This window comes from Entelurus aequoreus, linkage group LG28 (genome assembly GCF_033978785.1).
Source record: "Entelurus aequoreus isolate RoL-2023_Sb linkage group LG28, RoL_Eaeq_v1.1, whole genome shotgun sequence".
NCBI lineage: Eukaryota > Metazoa > Chordata > Actinopteri > Syngnathiformes > Syngnathidae > Entelurus > Entelurus aequoreus.
In genome coordinates this window covers 15329111-15351800 of record NC_084758.1, presented here as the reverse complement: position 1 = coordinate 15351800, position 22690 = coordinate 15329111, and the positions used below count along the sequence as shown (strand labels likewise).

General features: G+C 34.1%; 1 protein-coding gene across 1 annotated transcript in view; it reads right to left on the bottom strand.

Annotated features, from left to right (window-relative positions):
* mgat4b (alpha-1,3-mannosyl-glycoprotein 4-beta-N-acetylglucosaminyltransferase B) overlaps positions 1-22690 on the bottom strand; it is an 81182-nt gene that overhangs the window by 27462 nt on the left and 31030 nt on the right. Inside the window, 3 exon segments of the mRNA XM_062040154.1 lie at positions 6009-6142; positions 6269-6412; positions 6580-6759. Coding sequence (XP_061896138.1) covers positions 6009-6142; positions 6269-6412; positions 6580-6759 — 458 coding nt within the window.

The window sequence follows — 22690 nt, the reverse complement described above, 5'->3', positions numbered from 1 at the left end:
GTCTTGTGTTTATTTACTGTTTTAGTCATTCCCAGCTGAATATCAGGTCCCACCCGCCTCTCACAGCATCTTCCCTACCTGAATCGCTTCCACTGCACTCTAATCCTTCACTCTCACTTTCCTCATCCACAAATATTTCATCCTCGCTCAATAATGGGGCAATCGTCGCTTTCTCGGTCCGAATCGCTCTAGCTGCTGGTGGCCATGATTGTAAACAATGTGCAGATGTGAGGAGCTCCACAACCTGTGACGTCACGCTACTTCCGGTACAGGCGAGGCTTTTTTATCAGCGACCAAAAGTTGCGAACTTTATCGTCGATGTTCTCTACTAAATCCTTTCAGCAAAAATATGGCAATATCGCGAAATGATCAACTATGACACATAGAATGGACCTGCTATCCCCGTTTAAATAAGAAAACTTCATTTCAGTAGGCCTTTAAGTCGCACGCAGTCACGTGCCTCCCAATACCCCGACCCACCGTTCAAAATGTCAGGAAGATTGGAGCATGTGGAAAGAAGACCATTATAATTTTCCACCACAAGGGGGCGATGTTGGTGTCGATATCAGCGTGCAGTGTGATCAGATCCAAACCTGAAAGCTTCATATCAGTTTGGAAGGAGATCCGATCATCTAAAGCGGGGGTCTCTTTAGTGCCGCCCTAGAGGCTCCCTGGAGCATTTTAAAAAAAGGATTGAAAATGGAAAAAGATGTGGGGGGAAATAATTTTTTGGTTTTAGTATGTTTTTTGTTTGAGGACAAACACGACACGAATCTTCCCAATATGTTTGTGTGTATGCTTCACTGATGAGAGTATTTGGTGAACATCGTTTTGTCCTACGAATTGCGGCAGTTCTTGAACTCACCATAGTGTGGACTGTGACGCAACAGTTTGTTTACATGTGAAATCTTCCACTCCTTCTTTGTCTCATTTTGTCCACCAAACGTTTTATGCTGTGCGTGAATGCACAAAGGTGCGCTTTGTTGATGTTATTGACTTGTTGGAGTGCTAATCAGGCATGTTTGGTCAGTGCATGACTGCAAGCTAATCAATGCTAACGTGCTATGTAGGCTAGCTGTATGTACATATTGTGTCATTATGCCTCATTTGTAGGTATATTTGAGCTCATTTAATTTCCTTTATTTATGTCCTCTGTGTATTTAATTTATATTTGCATGTCTCATAACATGTTATCTGTATGTAATATTGGCTGCATTTCTCACAGTTGTTTGTGTGCCATGTTGTTCCAGACCACAGCAAACATTACCTAACTTGCAAAGATTGTACTAAATCTATTAGAAGAAGACAGCCTGCCATTTCCTTTATCTTGGACACACACATCCATACCTTTGGCCATGAAAAGCCAGTAATTTCCAGGAGTTATCTCATCTTCTGAGTAGCCGCTGACTTACTAATGTTTTCTAATGTTGTAAAAATGTGAAGAATAAATATTACATTTCAACATTTCTGTCAACGAAGATTTGCTTTAGCCTGCGACACATAGTCATTTTGATAGTAGGCTATTGTAGCTATTATAGACACTTACGTCATGTGTTGTCTTCATTATACAAACCCCATACATATATATATATATATATATATATATATATATATATATATATATATATATATATATATATATATATATATATATATATATATATATATATATATATATATATATATATACAGACATACACACATATACTGTATATGTATGTATATTTTGGCCCTCGACCACAAGTCAAATAGTTTGGACATTCTAGAACATGTAAGTGTTAATAAGTCAATTCAAGTCAAATATACATATTTGTTGAGCTGTAAAACAGTGCATCTTCATCACGACACGCACATCATCAACATCATCATCATCAATGCTCCCCCTGCAGCGATTAGAAGTTAGCATTAGCACGTCTGCTAACACGGACATTAACACTGTGTGTGTGTGAGTGTGTGTTTGTGTGTGCTTTGTAAAGGTCAGTGCTTCAGCTAATGAACCAACACACACACACACACACACATACACACACACACACAAACACATTCTTGTATTTCTTACATTCTTAAGACCTGAGAAAAATGCCTACCTCTTTAGGACCACCCTTTCTAGATATATAAAGATGTGTATTTACAAAAAAATGTTATTCTTCATTATTTACTTCAAGTTATTACAGTATGTCTCTACATACATATTTATTAAATTTTTATAATTAATTTTGACCAAAGGGGGCACATTTCCATTGCTTACACACACTTGTTATTTCATATGTTGACCAGAGGGGGAGCACTTATAAAAGCGACACACAGTCAATTTGAAAAAATCCCTCCTTTTTGGGACCACCCTCATTTTGGTAGATTTCACCACCAGGGGTGCAAATGAGACATTCTCTATTAGATGCAATGGTTTTCTGTATTGGGACCATGATTTATGTCCTCACTTGTCCACACCTCTTCTTATGGAAGCTACTTTTCCTTCTTCATGTCTTAGGAAGGCTAGAAATACAAGAACACACACACACACCCTAGCATCTTGTTTTATTATTAATTGCTGCCTTTGCACCTGTCTAGGTTTACTTTTGTATGCACATTAAATCAACACAAAATCCTGACTTTGGAGCAATGTTCACGGACTCTAGTATTTGGCTCTCTGTTAGATGCAATGGTTTTCTGTATTGGGACCATCATTTATGTCCTAACTTGTTCACACCTCCTCGTATGGAAGCTACTTTTCCTTGTTGATGTCTCAAGAAGGGTAGAAATACAACAACACACACACACACACACACACACACACACACACACACACACACGCTAACATCTTGTTTTATCATATATTGCTGCCTTAGCACCTGTCAATGTTTACTTTTGTATGCACATTAAATCAACACAACAAATCCTGACTTTGGAGCAATGTTCACGGACTCTAGTATTTGGCTCTCTATTAGATGCACCGGTTTTCTGTATTGGGACCATGATTTATGTCCTAACTTTTTCACACCTCCTCATATGGAAGCTACTTTTCCTTGTTGATGTCTCAAGAAGGGTGTATTTACAACATTAATAATATATACAAACTATTCAAATATAAAAAAGGTAAGCTTTTAGTTCGTTTTTTTTAATTGTTTCGTTTGTAATTGGTTTTATTCTTCATTATTTACTTCAAGTTATTACAGTATGTCTCTATATACATATTTATTAAATTTTTTAAATTAATTTTGGCCAAAGGGGGCGCATTTAACATCGTTTTGTTAAATTTATGTCCTAACTTGTTCACCAGTCCTCATTTTTCCTTGTTGATGTCCCAAGAACGGTTGAAAGACAAGAACACACACACACACACACACACACACACACACACACACACACACACACACACACACACACACACACACACACACACACACACACATTCTTGTATTGCTTACTTTCTTGAGCCTTGAGAAAAATGCCTACCTCTTTAGGACCAGCCTTTCTAGATATATAAAGAAGTGTATTTACAACATTAATAATATATACATACTATGCAAATATAAAAAAGGTAAGCTTTTAGTTCGTTTCTTTTAATTTGTATTATTTTGTTTGTAATTGGTTTTATTCTTCATTATTTACTTCAAGTTATTACAGTATGTCTCTATATACATATTTATTAAATTTTTTAAAATTAATTTTGGCCAAAGGGGGCGCATTTAACATCGTTTTGTTAAATTTATGTCCTAACTTGTTCACCGGTCCTCATTTTTCCTTGTTGATGTCCCAAGAACGGATGAAAGACAAGAACACACACACACACACACACACACACACACACACACACACACACACACACACACATTCTTGTATTTCTTACTTTCTTGAGCCGTGAGAAAAATGCCTACCTCTTTAGAACCACCCTTTCTAGATATATAAAGAAGTGTATTTACAACATTAATGATATATACAAACTATGCAAATATAGAAAAGGTAAGCTTTTAGTTCGTTTCTTTTAATTTGTATTATTTTGTTTGTAATTGGTTTTATTCTTCTTTATTTACTTCAAGTTATTACAGTATGTCTCTATATACATATTTATTAAATTTTTAAAATTAATTTTGGCCACAGGGGGCGCATTTAACATCGTTTTGTTAAATTTATGTCCTAACTTGTTCACCGGTCCTCATTTTTCCTTGTTGATGTCCCAAGAACGGTTGAAAGACAAGAACACACACACACACACACACACACACACACACACACACACACACACACACACACACACACACACACACACACACACACGCACACATTCTTGTATTGCTTACTTTCTTGAGACTTGAGAAAAATGCCTACCTCTTTAGGACCACCCTTTCTAGATATATAAATTAGTGTATTTACAACATTAATAATATATACAAACTATGCAAATATAAAAAAGGTAAGGTTTTAGTTCGTTTTTTAAATTTTTTTTATTATTTTGTTTGTAATTGGTTTTATTCTTCATTATTTACTTCAAGTTATTACAGTATGTCTCCATATACATATTTATTCATTTCATTTTTTTTTCATTTATTTATTTATTTCAGGCAATGACAAAAACGTACAAGTTGACAAAACATAATAATATAAATTAATATAGTGCATTACTGTCCAGTTTTGCCTGAAAGGGAGTGGGAAGAAGATCATTTATTTCTCCATTCAGTGATTATTCACATGAGTTTCACTCTCACTTTGTTCAAGGATTATAATACAGATGTTGTATCATAGTGGCATTACCATAGGTAACAATAATTATTACACTGTAACAATCATTTGTATCAACAATGTAGGAATAATGAATATACCAACAATGGTAATAGACATCATAGCAATAATGGTAATAGACATCATAGCAATAATGGTAAGGAAACATTGAGCACATGTTAACACTTTGAGACAGAGTATAGCAGCAGGTCAAATTAAAGACCCTCATCTCTATATTTGAACCAGACCCCATGTTTGTATAATAGTTTAAATCGATTAATAGTTTGGCATTGCTTGTGTTGTAAATCCAGTTTGTTCCATAGTTTTACTCCGCATACAGACACACAAAAACGTTTACGAGTGGTTTGAGCTCTCGGCAATAATATCCAAAGCCTCTCAAGTTATGAGCTTGCACTCGTCTTATAAAAAAACGTTGTAGATTTGGTGGCAATAATTTGTTAAAAGCTTTATATAAGATTATTAATGTATTATATTTAACAAGGTCATCAAATTTGAGCAACTTTGATTGCATAAACAGATTATGAGTATGTTCTAAATAACCAACGTTGTGAATGATCCGCACTGCTCTTTTCTGTAATATGATCAGAGGATGAATTGTGTTTTGGTAAGTATTCCCCCATACTTCAACACAGTATGTAAGGTATGGCAGTACCAAGGTGCAGTATAGAGTACGGAATGCATTTTCATTGAGGTATAGTTTTGCTTTGTTTATAATTTAGAGGCTTTTGGAGATTTTTGTTTTAATGTGTCTGACATGAGGTTTAAATGATAGTTTACTATCAATTATTACTCCCAAAAATGTATTCTCATTTACGATTTCAATTTGGGTACCATCAATACTTATTTTCTGTTCAAACGTTGTGTTGCGATTTCCAAACATTACTATCTTAGTTTTATTTATATTCAAAGATAATTTATTTGTGTCCATCCATTTTTTTTACTATGTTTAGTTCTGTGTTTACTGTATTTATGAGCTCATTATAGTCATCACTACTGTAGAATAAATTTGTGTCGTCTGCAAAAAGTATACATTTCAGTATTTTGGATGTATTAAACATATCATTAATATATACATTAAACAGTTTTGAATTTTTTAAAATTAATTTTGGCCACAGGGGGCGCATTTAACATCGTTTTGTTCAAATTTATGTCCTAACTTGTTCACCGGTCCTCACTTTTCCTTGTTGATGTCCCAAGAAGGGTCGAAAGACAAGAACACACACACACACACACACACACACACACACACACACACACACACTCAGACGGACCTCAGCGATGAGGACCACGATGATGCAATCGTCCTTCTCGGCGGCGCTGAGTTGCGACATCAGTGAGTTGAGCGTGTCCGTCAAGTAGGAGTGGACCTCCCTCTTCACGCTGGGAACGCCCATCACTATGGAGACTGCACACACACACACAGACACACACACACACACGTCAAGGTGACCGCACACACACACACACACACACACACACACACACACACACACACACACACACACACACACACACACACACACACACTGACCTCCAGTGCGTCCCTGGCCCACGTGCACGGCGGGCTGCAGACTGTCTTCTCTGTGGATCAGGTGGGGAAGATGATGGAGGACTGAAGGAAGTTGCAGGAAGTTTTTACTGCTGCTCACGTTCCACAACTTCAACCGGGTCTCCTCTGAACACACGCACACACGCACACACACACACACACACACACACACACACACACACACACACACACACACACACACACACACACACACACACACACGCACACACACCCACACACGCCGTGTTAGACCAGCTGGCGCTCGTACAAGGTGAGGACTTCTGCTTCCAGACCAGAGAGGCTGCTCCAGGTCCTGTTGATGTCCCTCAGCGCTTGTTTCTCCGCGATGGCCCGCTTGATCTCCTCCAGGACCACGTTGAGTTCCTTGGAGCGCTGCAGGTTCTCCTGCTCGGCCGAGTGCAGACGCTCCCTCAAGGCCAGGAACTCCCTCTGGTAGATGTCCACCACATCTCCTGTCGGGCCACACAAACCAAACCATCAGGATGACATGGACCAGAACCTGGACCACAAGAGGATGACTTGATGTACTGGATTAGGGGATATTTTCCCTCATTTGAGCGAAAAGCAACACCTTGGAACAGATGTTCTTAACCTCGACCTCGGGGGGCCTACTTTTCCACTACACAGGGGCACGGGGCCCACTCAAATATTAACACTGAATATTCAATCATTATAAAAAACCCAAAACCAGTGAAGTTGTCACGTTGTGTAAATAAAAACAGAATACGAAGATTTGCTAATCATTTTCAACTTATATTCAATTGAATAGACTGCAAAGACAAGATATTTAACGTTCGAACTGGAAAACGTTATTTTTTGCAAATATTTGCTCATTCAAAAAAGCTGGCACAAGTGGCAAAAAAGACGGATAAAGTTGAGGAATGCTCATCAAACACTTATTTGGAACATCCCACAGGTGAACAGGCAATTTGGGAACAGGTGGGTGCCATGATTGGGTATAAAAGCAGCTTCCGTTCACAAACAAGGACGGGGCGAGGGTCACCACTTTGTCAACAAATGCGTGAGCAAATTGTTTAGGAACAACATTTCTCAACCAGCTATTGCAAGGAATTTAGGGATTTCACCATCTACGCTACGTAATATCATCAAAAGGTTCAGAGAATCTGGAGAAATCACTGCACTTAAGCGATGATATTACGGACCTTTGATCCCTTAGGTGATACTGCATCAAAAAGCGACATCAGTGAGTAAAGGATATCACCACATGGGCTCAGGAACACTCCAGAAAACCACTGTCAGTAACTACAGTTGGTCGCTACATCTGTAAGTGCAAGTTAAAACTCTACTATGCAAAGCCAAAGCCATTTATCAACAACACCCAGAAACACCGCCGGCTTCGCTGGGCCTGAGCTCATCTAAGATGGACTGATGCAAAGTGGAAAAGTGTTCTGTGGTCTGACGAGTCCACATTTCAAATTGTTTCTGGAAACTGTGGACGTCGTGTCCTCCGGACCAAAAAGGAAAAGAACCATCCAAATTGTTATAGTCGCACAGTGTAAAAGTCAGCATGTGTGATGGTATGGGGGTGTATTAGTGCCCAAGACATGGGTAACTTACACATCTGTGAAGGCACCATTAATGCTGAAAGGTACATACAGGTTTTGGAGCAACATATGTTGCCATCCAAGCAACGTTATCATGGACGCCCCTGCTTATTTCAGCAAGACAATGCCAAGCCACGTGTTACAACAGCGTGGCTTCATAGTAAAAGAGTGCGGGTACTAGACTGGCCTGCCTGTAGTCCAGACCTGTCTTTTGACTTTGTTTTCGTAACATTACGACTTTATTCTATTGACATTTTGACTTTGTTTTCGTAACATTACGACTTTATTCTAATGACATTTTGACTTTTTTTTCGTAACATAACTTTTTTTTATGACATTTTGACTTTTTTTCGTAACATTACGATTTTATTCTTGTGACATTTTGGCTTTGTTTTCTTAACATAACTTTTTTTTATGACAGTTTGAGTTTTTTCGTAACATTACAACTTTATTCTAATGACATTTTGACTTTTTTTTCGTAACATTACGACTTTATTCTTGTAATTTTCACTTTTTTTTGTAACATTACGGCTTTATTCTTGTGACATTTTGGCTTTGTTTTCTTAACATAACAACTTTATTCTTATGACAGTTTCAGTTTTTTCGTAACATTACAACTTTATTATGACATTTTGACATTTTTTCGTAACATTACAACTTTATTCTTATGACATTTTGACTTTTTTTTCGTAACATTACGACTTTATTCTTGTGACATTTTGGCTATGTTTTCGTAACATAATGACTTCATTCTTATGACATTTTCACTTTGTTTTCATAACATTACGACTTTATTCTTGTGACATTTTGGCTTTGCTTTCGTAACATAACGACTAGCATTTTTTCTTGCTACACTGTCTTTTTTCTTTTACCATTGCGACTTTTATATTTCAAGATTGCGACTTAGTTCTTAAAATAATAAAACAACGCAACATTACAACTTACGACTTTGTCCTTTTAACACGTTTTTTGTCTCGCAACATTGCGACTTTTTTGTAACACGTCATCGTTTTCCTTTTATTATAAAAAATGTTTTCACAACTTTTACGACTTTTATGTTATGATTACGCATCCTAACATAAAACCTTGTCTTCGCAACTTTACGACATATTTTTTTGTCTTTTGACTTTGTTTTCGTAACATTACGACTTTATTCTATTGACATTTTGACTTTGTTTTCGTAACATTACGACTTTATTCTATTGACATTTTGACTTTGTTTTCGTAACATTACGACTTTCTTCTTATGACATTTTGACTTTTTTTTCGTAACATTACAACTTTATTCTTATGAAATTTTGACTTTTTTTCGTAACATTACGACTTTATTCTTGTGACATTTTGGCTTTGCTTTCGTAACATAACGACTAGCATTTTTTCTTGCTACACTGTCTTTTTTCTTTTACCATTGCGACTTTTATATTTCAAGATTGCGACTTAGTTCTTAAAATAATAAAACACAACGCAACATTACAACTTACGACTTTGTCCTTGTAACACATATTTTTTCTTGCAACGATGCGACTTTTTTGTAACACGTCATCGTTTTCCTTTTATTATAAAAAATTTTTTCACAACTTTTACGACTTTTATGTTAGGATTACGCATCCTAACATAAAACCTGGTCTTCGCAACTTTACAACATATTTTTTTGTCTTTTGACTTTGTTTTCGTAACATAACGACTTTATTCTATTGACATTTTGACTTTGTTTTCGTAACATTACGACTTTATTCTATTGACATTTTGACTTTGTTTCCGTAACATTACGAGTTTATTCTACTGACATTTTGACTTTGTTTTCGTAACATTACGACTTTATTCTACTGACATTTTGACTTTTTTTTCCGTAACATTACGATTTTATTCTTGTGACATTTTGGCTTTGTTTTCTTAACATAACTTTTTTTTATGACAGTTTGAGTTTTTTCGTAACATTACAACATTATTCTAATGACATTTTGACTTTTTTTTCGTAACATTACGACTTTATTCTTGTAATTTTCACTTTTTTTTGTAACATTACGGCTTTATTCTTGTGACATTTTGGCTTTGTTTTCTTAACATAACAACTTTATTCTTATGACAGTTTCACTTTTTTCGTAACATTACAACTTTATTATGACATTTTGACATTTTTTCGTAACATTACAACTTTATTCTTATGACATTTTGACTTTTTTTTTGTAACATTACGACTTTATTCTTGTGACATTTTGGCTATGTTTTCGTAACATAATGACTTCATTCTTATGACATTTTCACTTTGTTTTCATAACATTACGACTTTATTCTTGTGACATTTTGGCTTTGCTTTCGTAACATAACGACTAGCATTTTTTCTTGCTACACTGTCTTTTTTCTTTTACCATTGCGACTTTTATATTTCAAGATTGCGACTTAGTTCTTAAAATAATAAAACAACGCAACATTACAACTTACGACTTTGTCCTTTTAACACGTTTTTTGTCTCGCAACATTGCGACTTTTTTGTAACACGTCATCGTTTTCCTTTTATTATAAAAAATGTTTTCACAACTTTTACGACTTTTATGTTATGATTACGCATCCTAACATAAAACGTTGTCTTCGCAACTTTACGACATATTTTTTTGTCTTTTGACTTTGTTTTCGTAACATTACGACTTTATTCTATTGACATTTTGACTTTGTTTTCATAACATTACGACTTTATTCTATTGACATTTTGACTTTGTTTTCGTAACATTACGACTTTCTTCTTATGACATTTTGACTTTTTTTTCGTAACATTACAACTTTATTCTTATGAAATTTTGACTTTTTTTCGTAACATTACGACTTTATTCTTGTGACATTTTGGCTTTGCTTTCGTAACATAACGACTAGCATTTTTTCTTGCTACACTGTCTTTTTTCTTTTACCATTGCGACTTTTATATTTCAAGATTGCGACTTAGTTCTTAAAATAATAAAACACAACGCAACATTACAACTTACGACTTTGTCCTTGTAACACATTTTTTTTCTTGCAACGATGCGACTTTTTTGTAACACGTCATCGTTTTCCTTTTATTATAAAAATTTTTTTCACAACTTTTACGACTTTTATGTTAGGATTACGCATCCTAACATAAAACCTTGTCTTCGCAACTTTACAACATATTTTTTTGTCTTTTGACTTTGTTTTCGTAACATAACGACTTTATTCTATTGACATTTTGACTTTGTTTTTGTAACATTACGACTTTATTCTATTGACATTTTGACTTTGTTTCCGTAACATTACGACTTTATTCTACTGACATTTTGACTTTGTTTTCGTAACATTACGACTTTATTCTTATGACATTTTGACTTTTTTTTCGTAACATTACGACTTTATTCTACTGACATTTTGACTTTTTTTCGTAACATTATGATTTTATTCTTGTGACATTTTGGCTTTGTTTTCTTAACATAACTTTTTTTTTTAAGACAGTTTGAGTTTTTTCGTAACATTACAACTTTATTCTTATGACATTTTGACTTTTTTTTTCGTAACATTACGACTTTATTCTTGTCCTTTTGACTTTTTTTTGTAACATTACGGCTTTATTCTTGTGACATTTTGGCTCTGTTTTCGTAACATAACGACTTCATTCTTATGACATTTTGACTTTTTCGGTCAAGGATTTTGAGCGATTGTTTGTGCAAAGTTTCCACTGGCCTCAGTGTCATTTTGCTTGGCTGCGACCAACATTTTATACAATAATAAAAACGAGGCATAAGTTTGAGCTGCCTCCAGTGTTAATGAATTTCTGATACATTTGAACGTTTTTATGTTGTATTTAAGACTCTGGCACATCTGTTTGATATGTTTTTTAAAGCCAAGTGTTGGCTCTAAAATGACACCCAGGTAACAATATTCACTAACATTTTGTATTATTTCCTTATTAGCAGTTATATTTGGAACAGATGACATTTTATATTTGTTTACAAAATATATTGTTGCCTAAAATACCACAACAGACTGTTGAACAACTTAAGCTATACATCAAGCAAGAATGGGAAAGAATTCCACCTGAGAAGCTTCAAAAATTGGTCTCCTCAGTTCCCAAACGTTTACTGAGTGTTGTTAAAAGGAAAGGCCATGTAACACAGTGGTAAAAATGCCCGTGACAACTTTTTTTGCAATGTGTTGCTGCCATTAAATTCTAAGTTAATGATTATTTGCAAAAAAACATTACGTTTCTCAGTGGGAACATTAAATATCTTGTCTTTGCAGTCTATTCAATTGAATATAAGTTGAAAAGGATTTGAAAATAATTTTATTCTGTTTTTATTTACCATTTACACAACATGACAACTTCACTGGTTTGGGATTTTGTAAATAAAATCACTAAATTAAATGAAAATTTAGTCATCATTTTTGTGCTTGAGAAAATCTATGACTATAGCTTCAGACTTCTTCTGTTTGTTTGATGTGGTCATGACTGCCACAAGTGGTGGAAAAGGGTATTACGCCCTTGTGGGCCACAGCGGTTGACTAGGTATGGGATCGATACCGCAATGAGCAGTATCAGCCACCCTTGCACATCCATTAATGTAGATTTTTTTTTATCGCTGGCTTCAAGTGGATGGGCGTTACTAACAGTGTAGCAGATTAAAAAGCTTTTTATTGAATTAAAATGTGAGCATCACTGGCAGCTTGTGTGGAAATGTGGAAATAAATCCTGGGAAGAGCATAAAAACCTGCACTAATCCCACACGGATCATCTTTAATGGGAAGACTAATGTCTCGACCATGTTTGGTCCTGGGGGAGGGGGACAGTTCTGTGACGTGGCAACACGAGCGTGGCGCACGGTTACAAGACAGCACTGACTGTTAGCCTGATGCTAACAAGCGGTTCTTCGCAGTGAGCCTGAATGCATCATGTCATGTCTTCCTGTGATTGACAGCGAGTGTCCACACAGTGTCAGTGAGCTCATCGCCTTCCTCTCTCTCTCTCACACACACACACACACACACACACACACACACACACACACACACACACACACACACACACACACACACACACACACACACACACACACACACACACACACACACACACACACACACACACACACACACACACACACACACACACATTCTTGTATTTCTTACATTCTTGAGACCTGAGAAAAATGCCTACCTCTTTAGGACCACCCTTTCTAGATATATAAAGATGTATATTTACAACATTAATAATATATACATACTATGCAAGTATAAAAAAGCTTATTGTGAAAAATGAGTTGGAATTTCACAAGAAAAACGTAGAATTTTGGCAGTGTTATAATAAAAGTCGTCATTTTACTCAACGCAAGTCAAAATTTGACAAGAAAAACTGAACATTTGTGCAATATTATGATAAAAGTTGGAATTTTACTCAATAACAGTCGCAATTTCACAAGAAAAGCTTAACATTTTGGCAATTTTACGAAAAGAGTCGTAATTTTACTCGACAAAAAATCACAATTTTATAAGAAAACTTTCAAATGTTGGCGATATTATAATAATAATCGAAATTTTACTCGGCAAACTGACGACAAAAGTCGTAATTTTACTCAAAAAATTTCACTATTTTACATGAACAACCAAAAAATTGGTAATATTGTGATAAGTCAGAATTTTATAAGACAAATTTCACAATTTTGCATTAAAAAGTAATAATTTTACATTAAAAAAGTCACAATTTCACGAGAAAATATTGCAATATTACAGAAACAGAAAGAATATGAGAAATTGTTCCCAATTTTATAAGAAAAAGTTGACACATTGTGAGAAAGACTGCTTTTAGTTCATTTTTTTGTTTGTTTTTTGTTTTGTAATTGTTTTTATTCTTCATTATTTACTTCAAGTTATCATTATGTCTCTATATACATATTTATTTATTTTAAATTCATTTTGGCCAGAGGGGGCGCATTTCAATTTCTTACACACACTTGTTATTTCATATGTTGGCCAGAGGGGGAGCACTTCAAATTTATACACACACTTGTTATTTCATATGTTGGCCAGAGGGGAGCACTTCAAATTTATACACACACTTGTTATTTCATATGTTGACTAGAGGGGGAGCTCTTTTTTTGGGACTACTCTCATTTTGATAGATTTCACCACCAGGGGGTGCAAATGAGACATTTTCTATTAGATGCAATGGTTTTCCGTATTGGGACCATGATTTATGTCTTAACTTGTTCAGACCTCCTCATATGGAAGCTACTTTTCCTTGTTGACGTCTCAAGAAGGGTAGGAATACAACACACACACACACACACACACACACACACACACACACACACACACACACACACTTGACTGTTATTGATGCCAGGCTCCTTTACACCCACACACAAACTTATTGACTGAAACAAGACCTCACACACACACACACACACACACACACACACAATGAGGTCATGGTGTCAGATGACAGCGTGCGTCAGAGATGATTGACATGTTGGTAGAAAAAGGTCAACGCCGGGGAAGGATGAGTAAAAAAATACAATCTAGACTGGGCTCCTAAGGGGGCCTCCATAGCAAATATACATATTACAACATACGACTGGAGACTTGCAACAGAGGGGAGGGAGTGGGGGGCTACGGTGGCAGGCTGCAGCTCTTCAGGCGCTGCCCAGCCGTCCATCACCCCTAAGGGATTCGCATCAAGGGCCTTGGTGTTCTTGCCAGTCAGTCCAAAGTCAACAACCACAGGTGTGTGTCCATGAGAGACAAGAAGGGAATTGGTTGCGCCTTCGCTGCACTGTCCTTCAGGAGAGTCTCCAAGCCAGGGAAACAATCCAAGTTAGAATGTTTTGTATGCGAGTGAAAATAAAATGAACTTTTCACTCTAAATTGTCTATGACTGGTCCTCAATATTCATCCTGCAGGGCAGACAGAATGTTAACATTTGATTAAGTGTGGGAGGAAAAAGAGAAGTTTATTCCTATTGTTCTTTAGCATGGTAACATTTTTTTTGTAGTTTTTAGACCTAAAAATCATGGATTTTGGAACTAGGCACCATATTGGAAGTATGCTAACTTTTCCTTCGTGATCATGCCAACGTTTAATGCTAGCATTTTGCTAATTTTATTTGTTTCAACTTAAAAATCATGGCTTTTCGATACCTAGCGCCATCTTAGAAGTACGCAAAAATTTCCTGTATAATCATGCTAATGTTAGCATGCTAACGTTTATGCTAGCATTTTGCCAATTTTATTTTTCCACCTAAAAATCATGGCTTTTCAATATTTAGCGCCATCTTAGAAGTACGCAAACTTTTCCCATGTTATCATGCTAATGTTAGCATGCTAATGTGTTATGCTGGTATTTTAGCAAATTTTATTCATTTGAACCTAAAAACCAAGGATTTTAATACTTGCCATTTGAGAAGTTTGCTAACTTATCCTATGGCTGCATGCTAACGTCTTGTGCTTTCATTTTTTTTTTTACATGTTAACATTTGATGAAGTGCTGCTAATGTGTGTGGTGGAAAAAAATAAGTTTATTCCTATTGTACGTTAGCATGCTAAAATGTAAAAATCATGGATTTTGGTACTATAGGCACCATCTTAGAAGAATGCTAAGTTCTCCTATTTGATCATGCTAATGTGATCATGCTAATGTTTTATGCTAGCGTTTTGCTAATTTTGTTTGTTTTAACTTAAAAATCATGGTTTTTCGATACTTAGCGCCATCTTAAAAATACGCAAACTTTTCCCATGTTATCATGCTAACGTGTTATGCTGGTATTTTAGCAAATTTTATTCATTTGAACCTAAAAACAAAGGATTTTAGTACTTGCCATTTTAGAAGTTTGCTAAATTGTCTTATGGCTGTATGCTAACATTAATATGCTAACGTCTTGTGCTTTCATTTTTTTTTTTACATGTTAACATTTGATGAAGTGCTGCTAATGTGTGTGGCGGAAAAAAATAAGTTTATTCCTATTGTACGTTAGCATGCTAACATTTAAAAAAAAGTTTTTTGTATAAACCTAAAAATCATGGATTTTGGAACCAGGCACCATCTTAGAAGAATGCTAACTTCTCCTATGTGATCATGCTAATGTGATCATGCTAACGTTTTATGCTAGCATTTTGCTAATTTTGTTTGTTTTAACTTAAAAATCATGGCTTTTCGAAACTTAGTGCCATCTTAAAAATACGCAAACTTTTCCCATGTTATCATGCTAATGTTAGCATGCTAACGTTATGCTAGTATTTTAGCTAATTTTATTCATTTGAACCTAAACACCAGGGATTTTGATACTTGCCATTTTAGAAGTTTGCTAACTTGTCTTATGGCTGCATGCTAACATTAACATGCTAACGTCTTGTGCTTGCATTTTTTTTTCATGTTAACATTTGATGAAGTGCTGCTAATGTGTGTGGCGGCCATGTTGGAGGGAAAAAAGATGTTTGTTCCTCGGCCCCTCCCTTGTGAAATAGGCTGGCCGATGTATTCAGTGTCCAAAGGTCAAATCTTGTGGTTTGCTCAAGCTAAAAAGCACTTGACCCCTTCTGGGCCGGCGGTCGATGCGCTGTACGTGGTTGCCACGGCAACGAGCTCTCTTGCTCTCTCTCAAACGCACACAATGTGTATGTCGGAAAAAGCTGTGCACGTTTCTTCATCGGATCATCAACACATGACTAAAAATAATTTGCGTAGCAAAACAGGCCCATAATAACATTGCTTGGACTTTTCCTTTATTATAGTTATTTTAAAAATCTTATTCTGACACTTTTAATACGGGACAAGCCAGCCAACGAACCCCAACATATCTCATATTGTTGGAAAGGTCTCGATGGTGGCTACAGGGGTATTTTATTTTTGGAACATTTCATGTTACCATGTCGACCCGATTGAGAGACAAGACCCTCAATGGGCCTATTGATTAGGTACCCCCTTTTATAATGGCCTTTTTCAGGAAACAGCAGACTACGGCTGGGCGGTATATCGATATACGCGATATATCGCGGGTTTGTCTCTGTGCGATATAGAAAATGACTATATCGTGATATTCGAGTATACATTCTCACGCAGTTGCTTTTAGCTGCAGGCATTACACTACATGCGTTTTTTACTCTCTTTCTTGTCACAGAGACATAAAACAAGCGCACCTTCTTACATACGTCACATACGTATACGCCCTCGCAGAGCAGAGAGGTAGCGGCAAGGGTAACGTTAGCTGTGGTGCGAGTGGTAATACGAGAGAAAGAAGGTGTGAATCTGGTTAAAAAAGAAATAATTAATTCCCAACAAAAACAGTTTTGCATTAAAAAGTAATAATTTTACATAAGTCATAATTTCACGAGAAAATATTGCAATTTTACAGAAACAGAAAGATTATGAGAAATTGTTCCCAATTTTATAAGAAAAAGTTGACACATTGTGAGGAAAAGACTGCTTTTAGTTCATTTTTTTGTTTGTAATTGTTTTTATTCTTCATTTTTTTACTCAATAACATTTGCAATTTCACAAGAAAAGTTTACAATTTTGGCAATTTTATGAAAAGAGTCGTAGTTTTACTCGACAAAAATCACAATTTTATAAGAAAACTTTAAAATGTTGGCAATATTAAAATAATAATCTGAATTTTACTCGGCAAACTGACGACAAAAGTCATAATTTTACTCAAAAAATTTCACTATTTTACAATAACAACCCAAAAAATTGGCAATATTGTGATACAAGTCAGAATTTTATATAACAAATTTCACCCATTTTGCTTTAAAAAGTAATGATTTTACATAAAGTAATAATTTTACATAAATGTAATAATTTCACGAGAAAATATTGCAATTTTACAGAAACAGAAAGATTATGAGAAATTGTTCCCAATTTTATAAGAAAAAGTTGACACATTGTGAGGAAAAGACTACTTTTAGTTAATTTTTTTGTTTTCAAAACATTGTTTTATGTAGTTTTTATTCTACATTATTTACTTCGAGTTATTACAGTATGTCTCTATATACATATTTATTTATTTATTTAAATTAATTTTGGCCAAAGGGGGCGCATTTCAGTTTCTTACACACACTTGTTATTTCATATGTTGACCAGAGGGGGAGCACTTTTAAAAGCGACACAGTCAATTTGAAAAATCCCTCCTTTTTGGCACCACCATAATTTTGATAGATTTTACCACCAGGGGTGCAAATGAGACATTCTCTATTAGATGCAATGGAGGAAAAAAATAAGTTTATTCTTGTAGTTCTTAACATTAGCATGCTAACATTTTTTTTTTTTAAATGTTTCCGTCTAAACCTAAAAATCATTGATTTTGTGAAACGAGGCGCCATCTTAGAAGCACACAAACTTATATATATACATACTATGCAAGTATAAAAAAGCTTGTTGTGAAAAATGAGTTGGAATTTCACAAGAAAAAGGTAGAATTTTGGCAGTATTATAATAAAAGTCGTCATTTTACTCAACGCAAGTCAAAATTTTACAAGAAAAACTAAAACATTTGCCCAACATTATTATAAAAGTTGGAATTTTACTCAATAACATTTGCAATTTCACAAGAAAAGCTCACAATTTTGGCAATTTTATGAAAAGAGTCGTAGTTTTACTCGACAAAAATCACAATTTTATAAGAAAACTTTAAAATGTTGGCAATATTAAAATAATAATCTGAATTTTACTCGGCAAACTGACGACAAAAGTCGTCATTTTACTCAAAAAATTTCACTATTTTACAATAACAACCCAAAAAATTGGTAATATTGTGATAAGTCAGAATTTTATATGACAAATTTCACCCATTTTGCATTAAAAAGTAATGATTTTACATAAAAAGTAATAATTTTACATAAAAGTAATAATTTCACGAGAAAATATTGCAATTTTACAGAAACAGAAAGATTATGAGAAATTGTTCCCAATTTTATAAGAAAAAGTTGACACATTGTGAGGAAAAGACTACTTTTAGTTCATTTTTTTGTTTGTAATTGTTTTTATTCTACATTATTTACTTCGAGTTATTACAGTATGTCTCTATATACATATTTATTTATTTATTTAAATTAATTTTGGCCAAAGGGGGCGCATTTCAGTTTCTTACACACACTTGTTATTTCATATGTTGACCAGAGGGGGAGCACTTTTAAAAGCGACACAGTCAATTTGAAAAATCCCTCCTTTTTGGCACCACCATAATTTTGATAGATTTCACCACCAGGGGTGCAAATGAGACATTCTCTATTAGATGCAATGGAGGAAAAAAATAAGTTTATTCTTGTAGTTCTTAACATTAGCATGCTAACATTTTTTTTTTTTAAATGTTTCCGTCTAATCCTAAAAATCATTGATTTTGTGAAACGAGGCGCCATCTTAGAAGCACACAAACATATATATATATACATACTATGCAAGTATAAAAAAGCTTGTTGTGAAAAATGAGTTGGAATTTCACAAGAAAAAGGTAGAATTTTGGCAGTATTATAATAAAAGTCGTCATTTTACTCAACGCAAGTCAAAATTTTACAAGAAAAACTGAACATTTGTCCAACATTATTATAAAAGTTGGAATTTTACTCAATAACATTTGCAATTTCACAAGAAAAGCTTACAATTTTGGCAATTTTATGAAAAGAGTCATAGTTTTACTCGACAAAAATCACAATTTTATAAGAAAACTTTAAAATGTTGGCAATATCAAACTAATAATCTGAATTTTACTCTGCAAACTGACGACAAAAGTCATCATTTTACTCAAAAAATGTCACTATTTTACAATAACAACCCAAAAAATTGGCAATATTGTGATAAAAGTCAGAATTTTATATGACAAATTTCACAATTTTCCATTAAAAAGTAATAATTTTACATAAAAAGTCATAATTTCACAAGAAAATATTGCAATTTTACAGAAACAGAAAGAATATGAGAAATTATTCTCAATTTTATAAGAAAAAGTTGACATTGTGAGAAACAGACTACTTTTAGTTAATTTTTTTGTTTGTAATTGTTTTTATTCTTCATTATTTACTTCAAGTTATTACAGTATGTCTCTATATACATAGTTTTTTTTTTTTAATTAATTTTGAACAAATGGGGCGCAATTCAATTTCTTACACACACTTGTTATTTCATATGTTGACCAGAGGGGGAGCACTTTTAAAAGCGACACAGTCAATTTGAAAAATCCCTCCTTTTTGGGACCACCCTCATTTTGATAGATTTCACCACCAGGGGTGCAAATGAGACATTCTCTATTAGATGCAATGGAGGAAAAAAATAAGTTTATTGTGGTAGTTCTTAACATTAGCATGCTAACATTTTTTTTTAAATGTCTCCGTCTAAATCTAAAAATCATTGATTTTGTGAAACGAGGCGCCATCTTAGAAGCACACAAACATATATATATATATATATGTATATATATATATATATATATATATATATATATATATATATATATATATATATATATATATATATATATATATATATATGTATATATATATATATATACACACACACATACTATGCAAGTATAAAAGCTTGTTGTGAAAAATGAGTTGGAATTTCGCAAGAAAAACGTAAAATTTTGGCAGTATTATAATAAAAGTCGGCATTTTACTCAACGCAAGTCAAAATTTAACAAGAAAAACTGAACATTTGTGCAACATTATTATAAAAGTTGGAATTTTACTCAATAACATTTGCAATTTCACAAGAAAAGTTTACAATTTTGGCAATTTTATGAAAAGAGTTTAAATTTTACTCGACAAAAATCACAATATTATAAGAAAACTTTAAAATGTTGGCAATATTATAATGATAATCTGAATTTTACTCGGCAAACTGATGACAAAAGTCATCATTTTACTCAAAAATAGTGACTATTTTACAATTACAACCAAAACATTGGCAATATTGTGATAAAAGTCAGAATTTTATATGACAAATTTCACAATTTTGCGTTAAAAAGTAATAATTTTACATAAAAAAGTCATAATTTCATGAGAAGATATTGAAATTTTACAGAAACAGAAAGAATATGAGAAATGATTCCCAATTTTATAAGAAAAAGTTGACATATTGTGAGAAAAAGACTGCTTTTAGTTATTTTTGTTTGTAATTGTTTTTATTCTTCATTATTTACTTCAAGTTATCATTAAGTCTCTATATACATATTTATTTATTTTTTTAAATTAATTTTGGCCAAAGGGGGCGCATTTCAATTTCTTACACACACTTTTTATGACATATGTTGACCAGAGGGGGAGCACTTTTAAAAGCGACACACAGTCAATTTGAAAAATCCCTCCTTTTTGGGACCACCCTCATTTTGGTAGATTTCACCACCAGGGGTGTTAATGAGACATTCTCTATTAGATGCAATGGAGGAAAAAATAATTTTTTTCTTGTTGTTCTTAACATTAGCATGCTAACATTTTTTAAAAAATGTTTCCGTCTAAACCTAAAAATCATGGATTTTGGTACTAGGCACCATCTTAGAAGAATGCTAACCTCTCCTATGTGATCATGCTAATTTTAGCATGCTAACGCTTTATGCTAGCATTTTGCAAATTTCCTTTGTTTCAACCTAAAAATCATAGCTTTCCAATACTCAGCGCCATCTTAGAAGGACGCAAACTGTTCCCATGTTATCATGCTAATGTTAGCATGCCAATGTTTTTATGCTAATATTTTAGATAATTTTATTCCCTTGAACCTAAAAACCAGGGATTTTGATAATTCCCATTTGAGAAGTTTGCTAACTTATACTATGGCTGCATGCTAACGTCTTGCGCTCGCATTTTAGCTGATTTTAATCATTTAAACCAAAAGATAATGGATTTTGATAATTGCCGCCATCTCAGAAGTATACTAACTTTTGCTATGTTATCATGCTAACATTAGCATGCCAATGTTTTTATGCTAATATTTTAGATAAGTTTATTCCCTTGAACCTAAAAACCAGGGATTTTGATACATGCCATTTGAGAAGTTTGCTAACTGATCCTATGGCTGCATGCTAACATTAACATGCTAACATCTTGCGCCCGCATTTTAGCTGATTTTAATCATTTAAACCAAAAGATAATGGATTTTGATAATTGCCGCCATCTCAGAAGTATACTAACTTTTGCTATGTTATCATGCTAACATTAGCATGCCAATGTTTTTATGCTAATATTTTAGATCATTTTATTCCTTTGAACCTAAAAACCAGGGATTTTGATACTTGCCATTTGAGAAGTTTGCTAACTGATCCTATGGCTGCATGCTAACATTAACATGCTAACGTCTTGCGCCCGCATTTTAGCTGATTTTAATCATTTAAACCAAAAGATAATGGATTTTGATAATTGCCGCCATCTCAGAAGTATACTAACTTTTGCAATGTTATCATGCTAACATTAGCATGCTAATGTTTTTATGCTAATATTTTAGATCATTTTATTCCCTTAAACCTAAAAACCAGGGATTTTGATACTTGCCATTTGAGAAGTTTGCTAACTGATCCTATGGCTGCATGCTAACATTAACATGCTAACGTCTTGCGCCCGCATTTTAGCTGATTTTAATCATTTAAACCACAAGATAATGGATTTTGATAATTGCCGCCATCTCAGAAGTATACTAACTTTTGCTATGTTATCACGCTAACATTAGCATGCCAATGTTTTTATGCTAATATTTTGGATCATTTTATTCCCTTGAACCTAAAAACTAGGGATTTTGATACTTGCCATTTGAGAAGTTTGCTAACTGATCCTGTGGCTGCATGCTAACATTAACATGTTAACATCCTGCGCCCGCATTTTAGCTGATTTTAATCATTTAAACC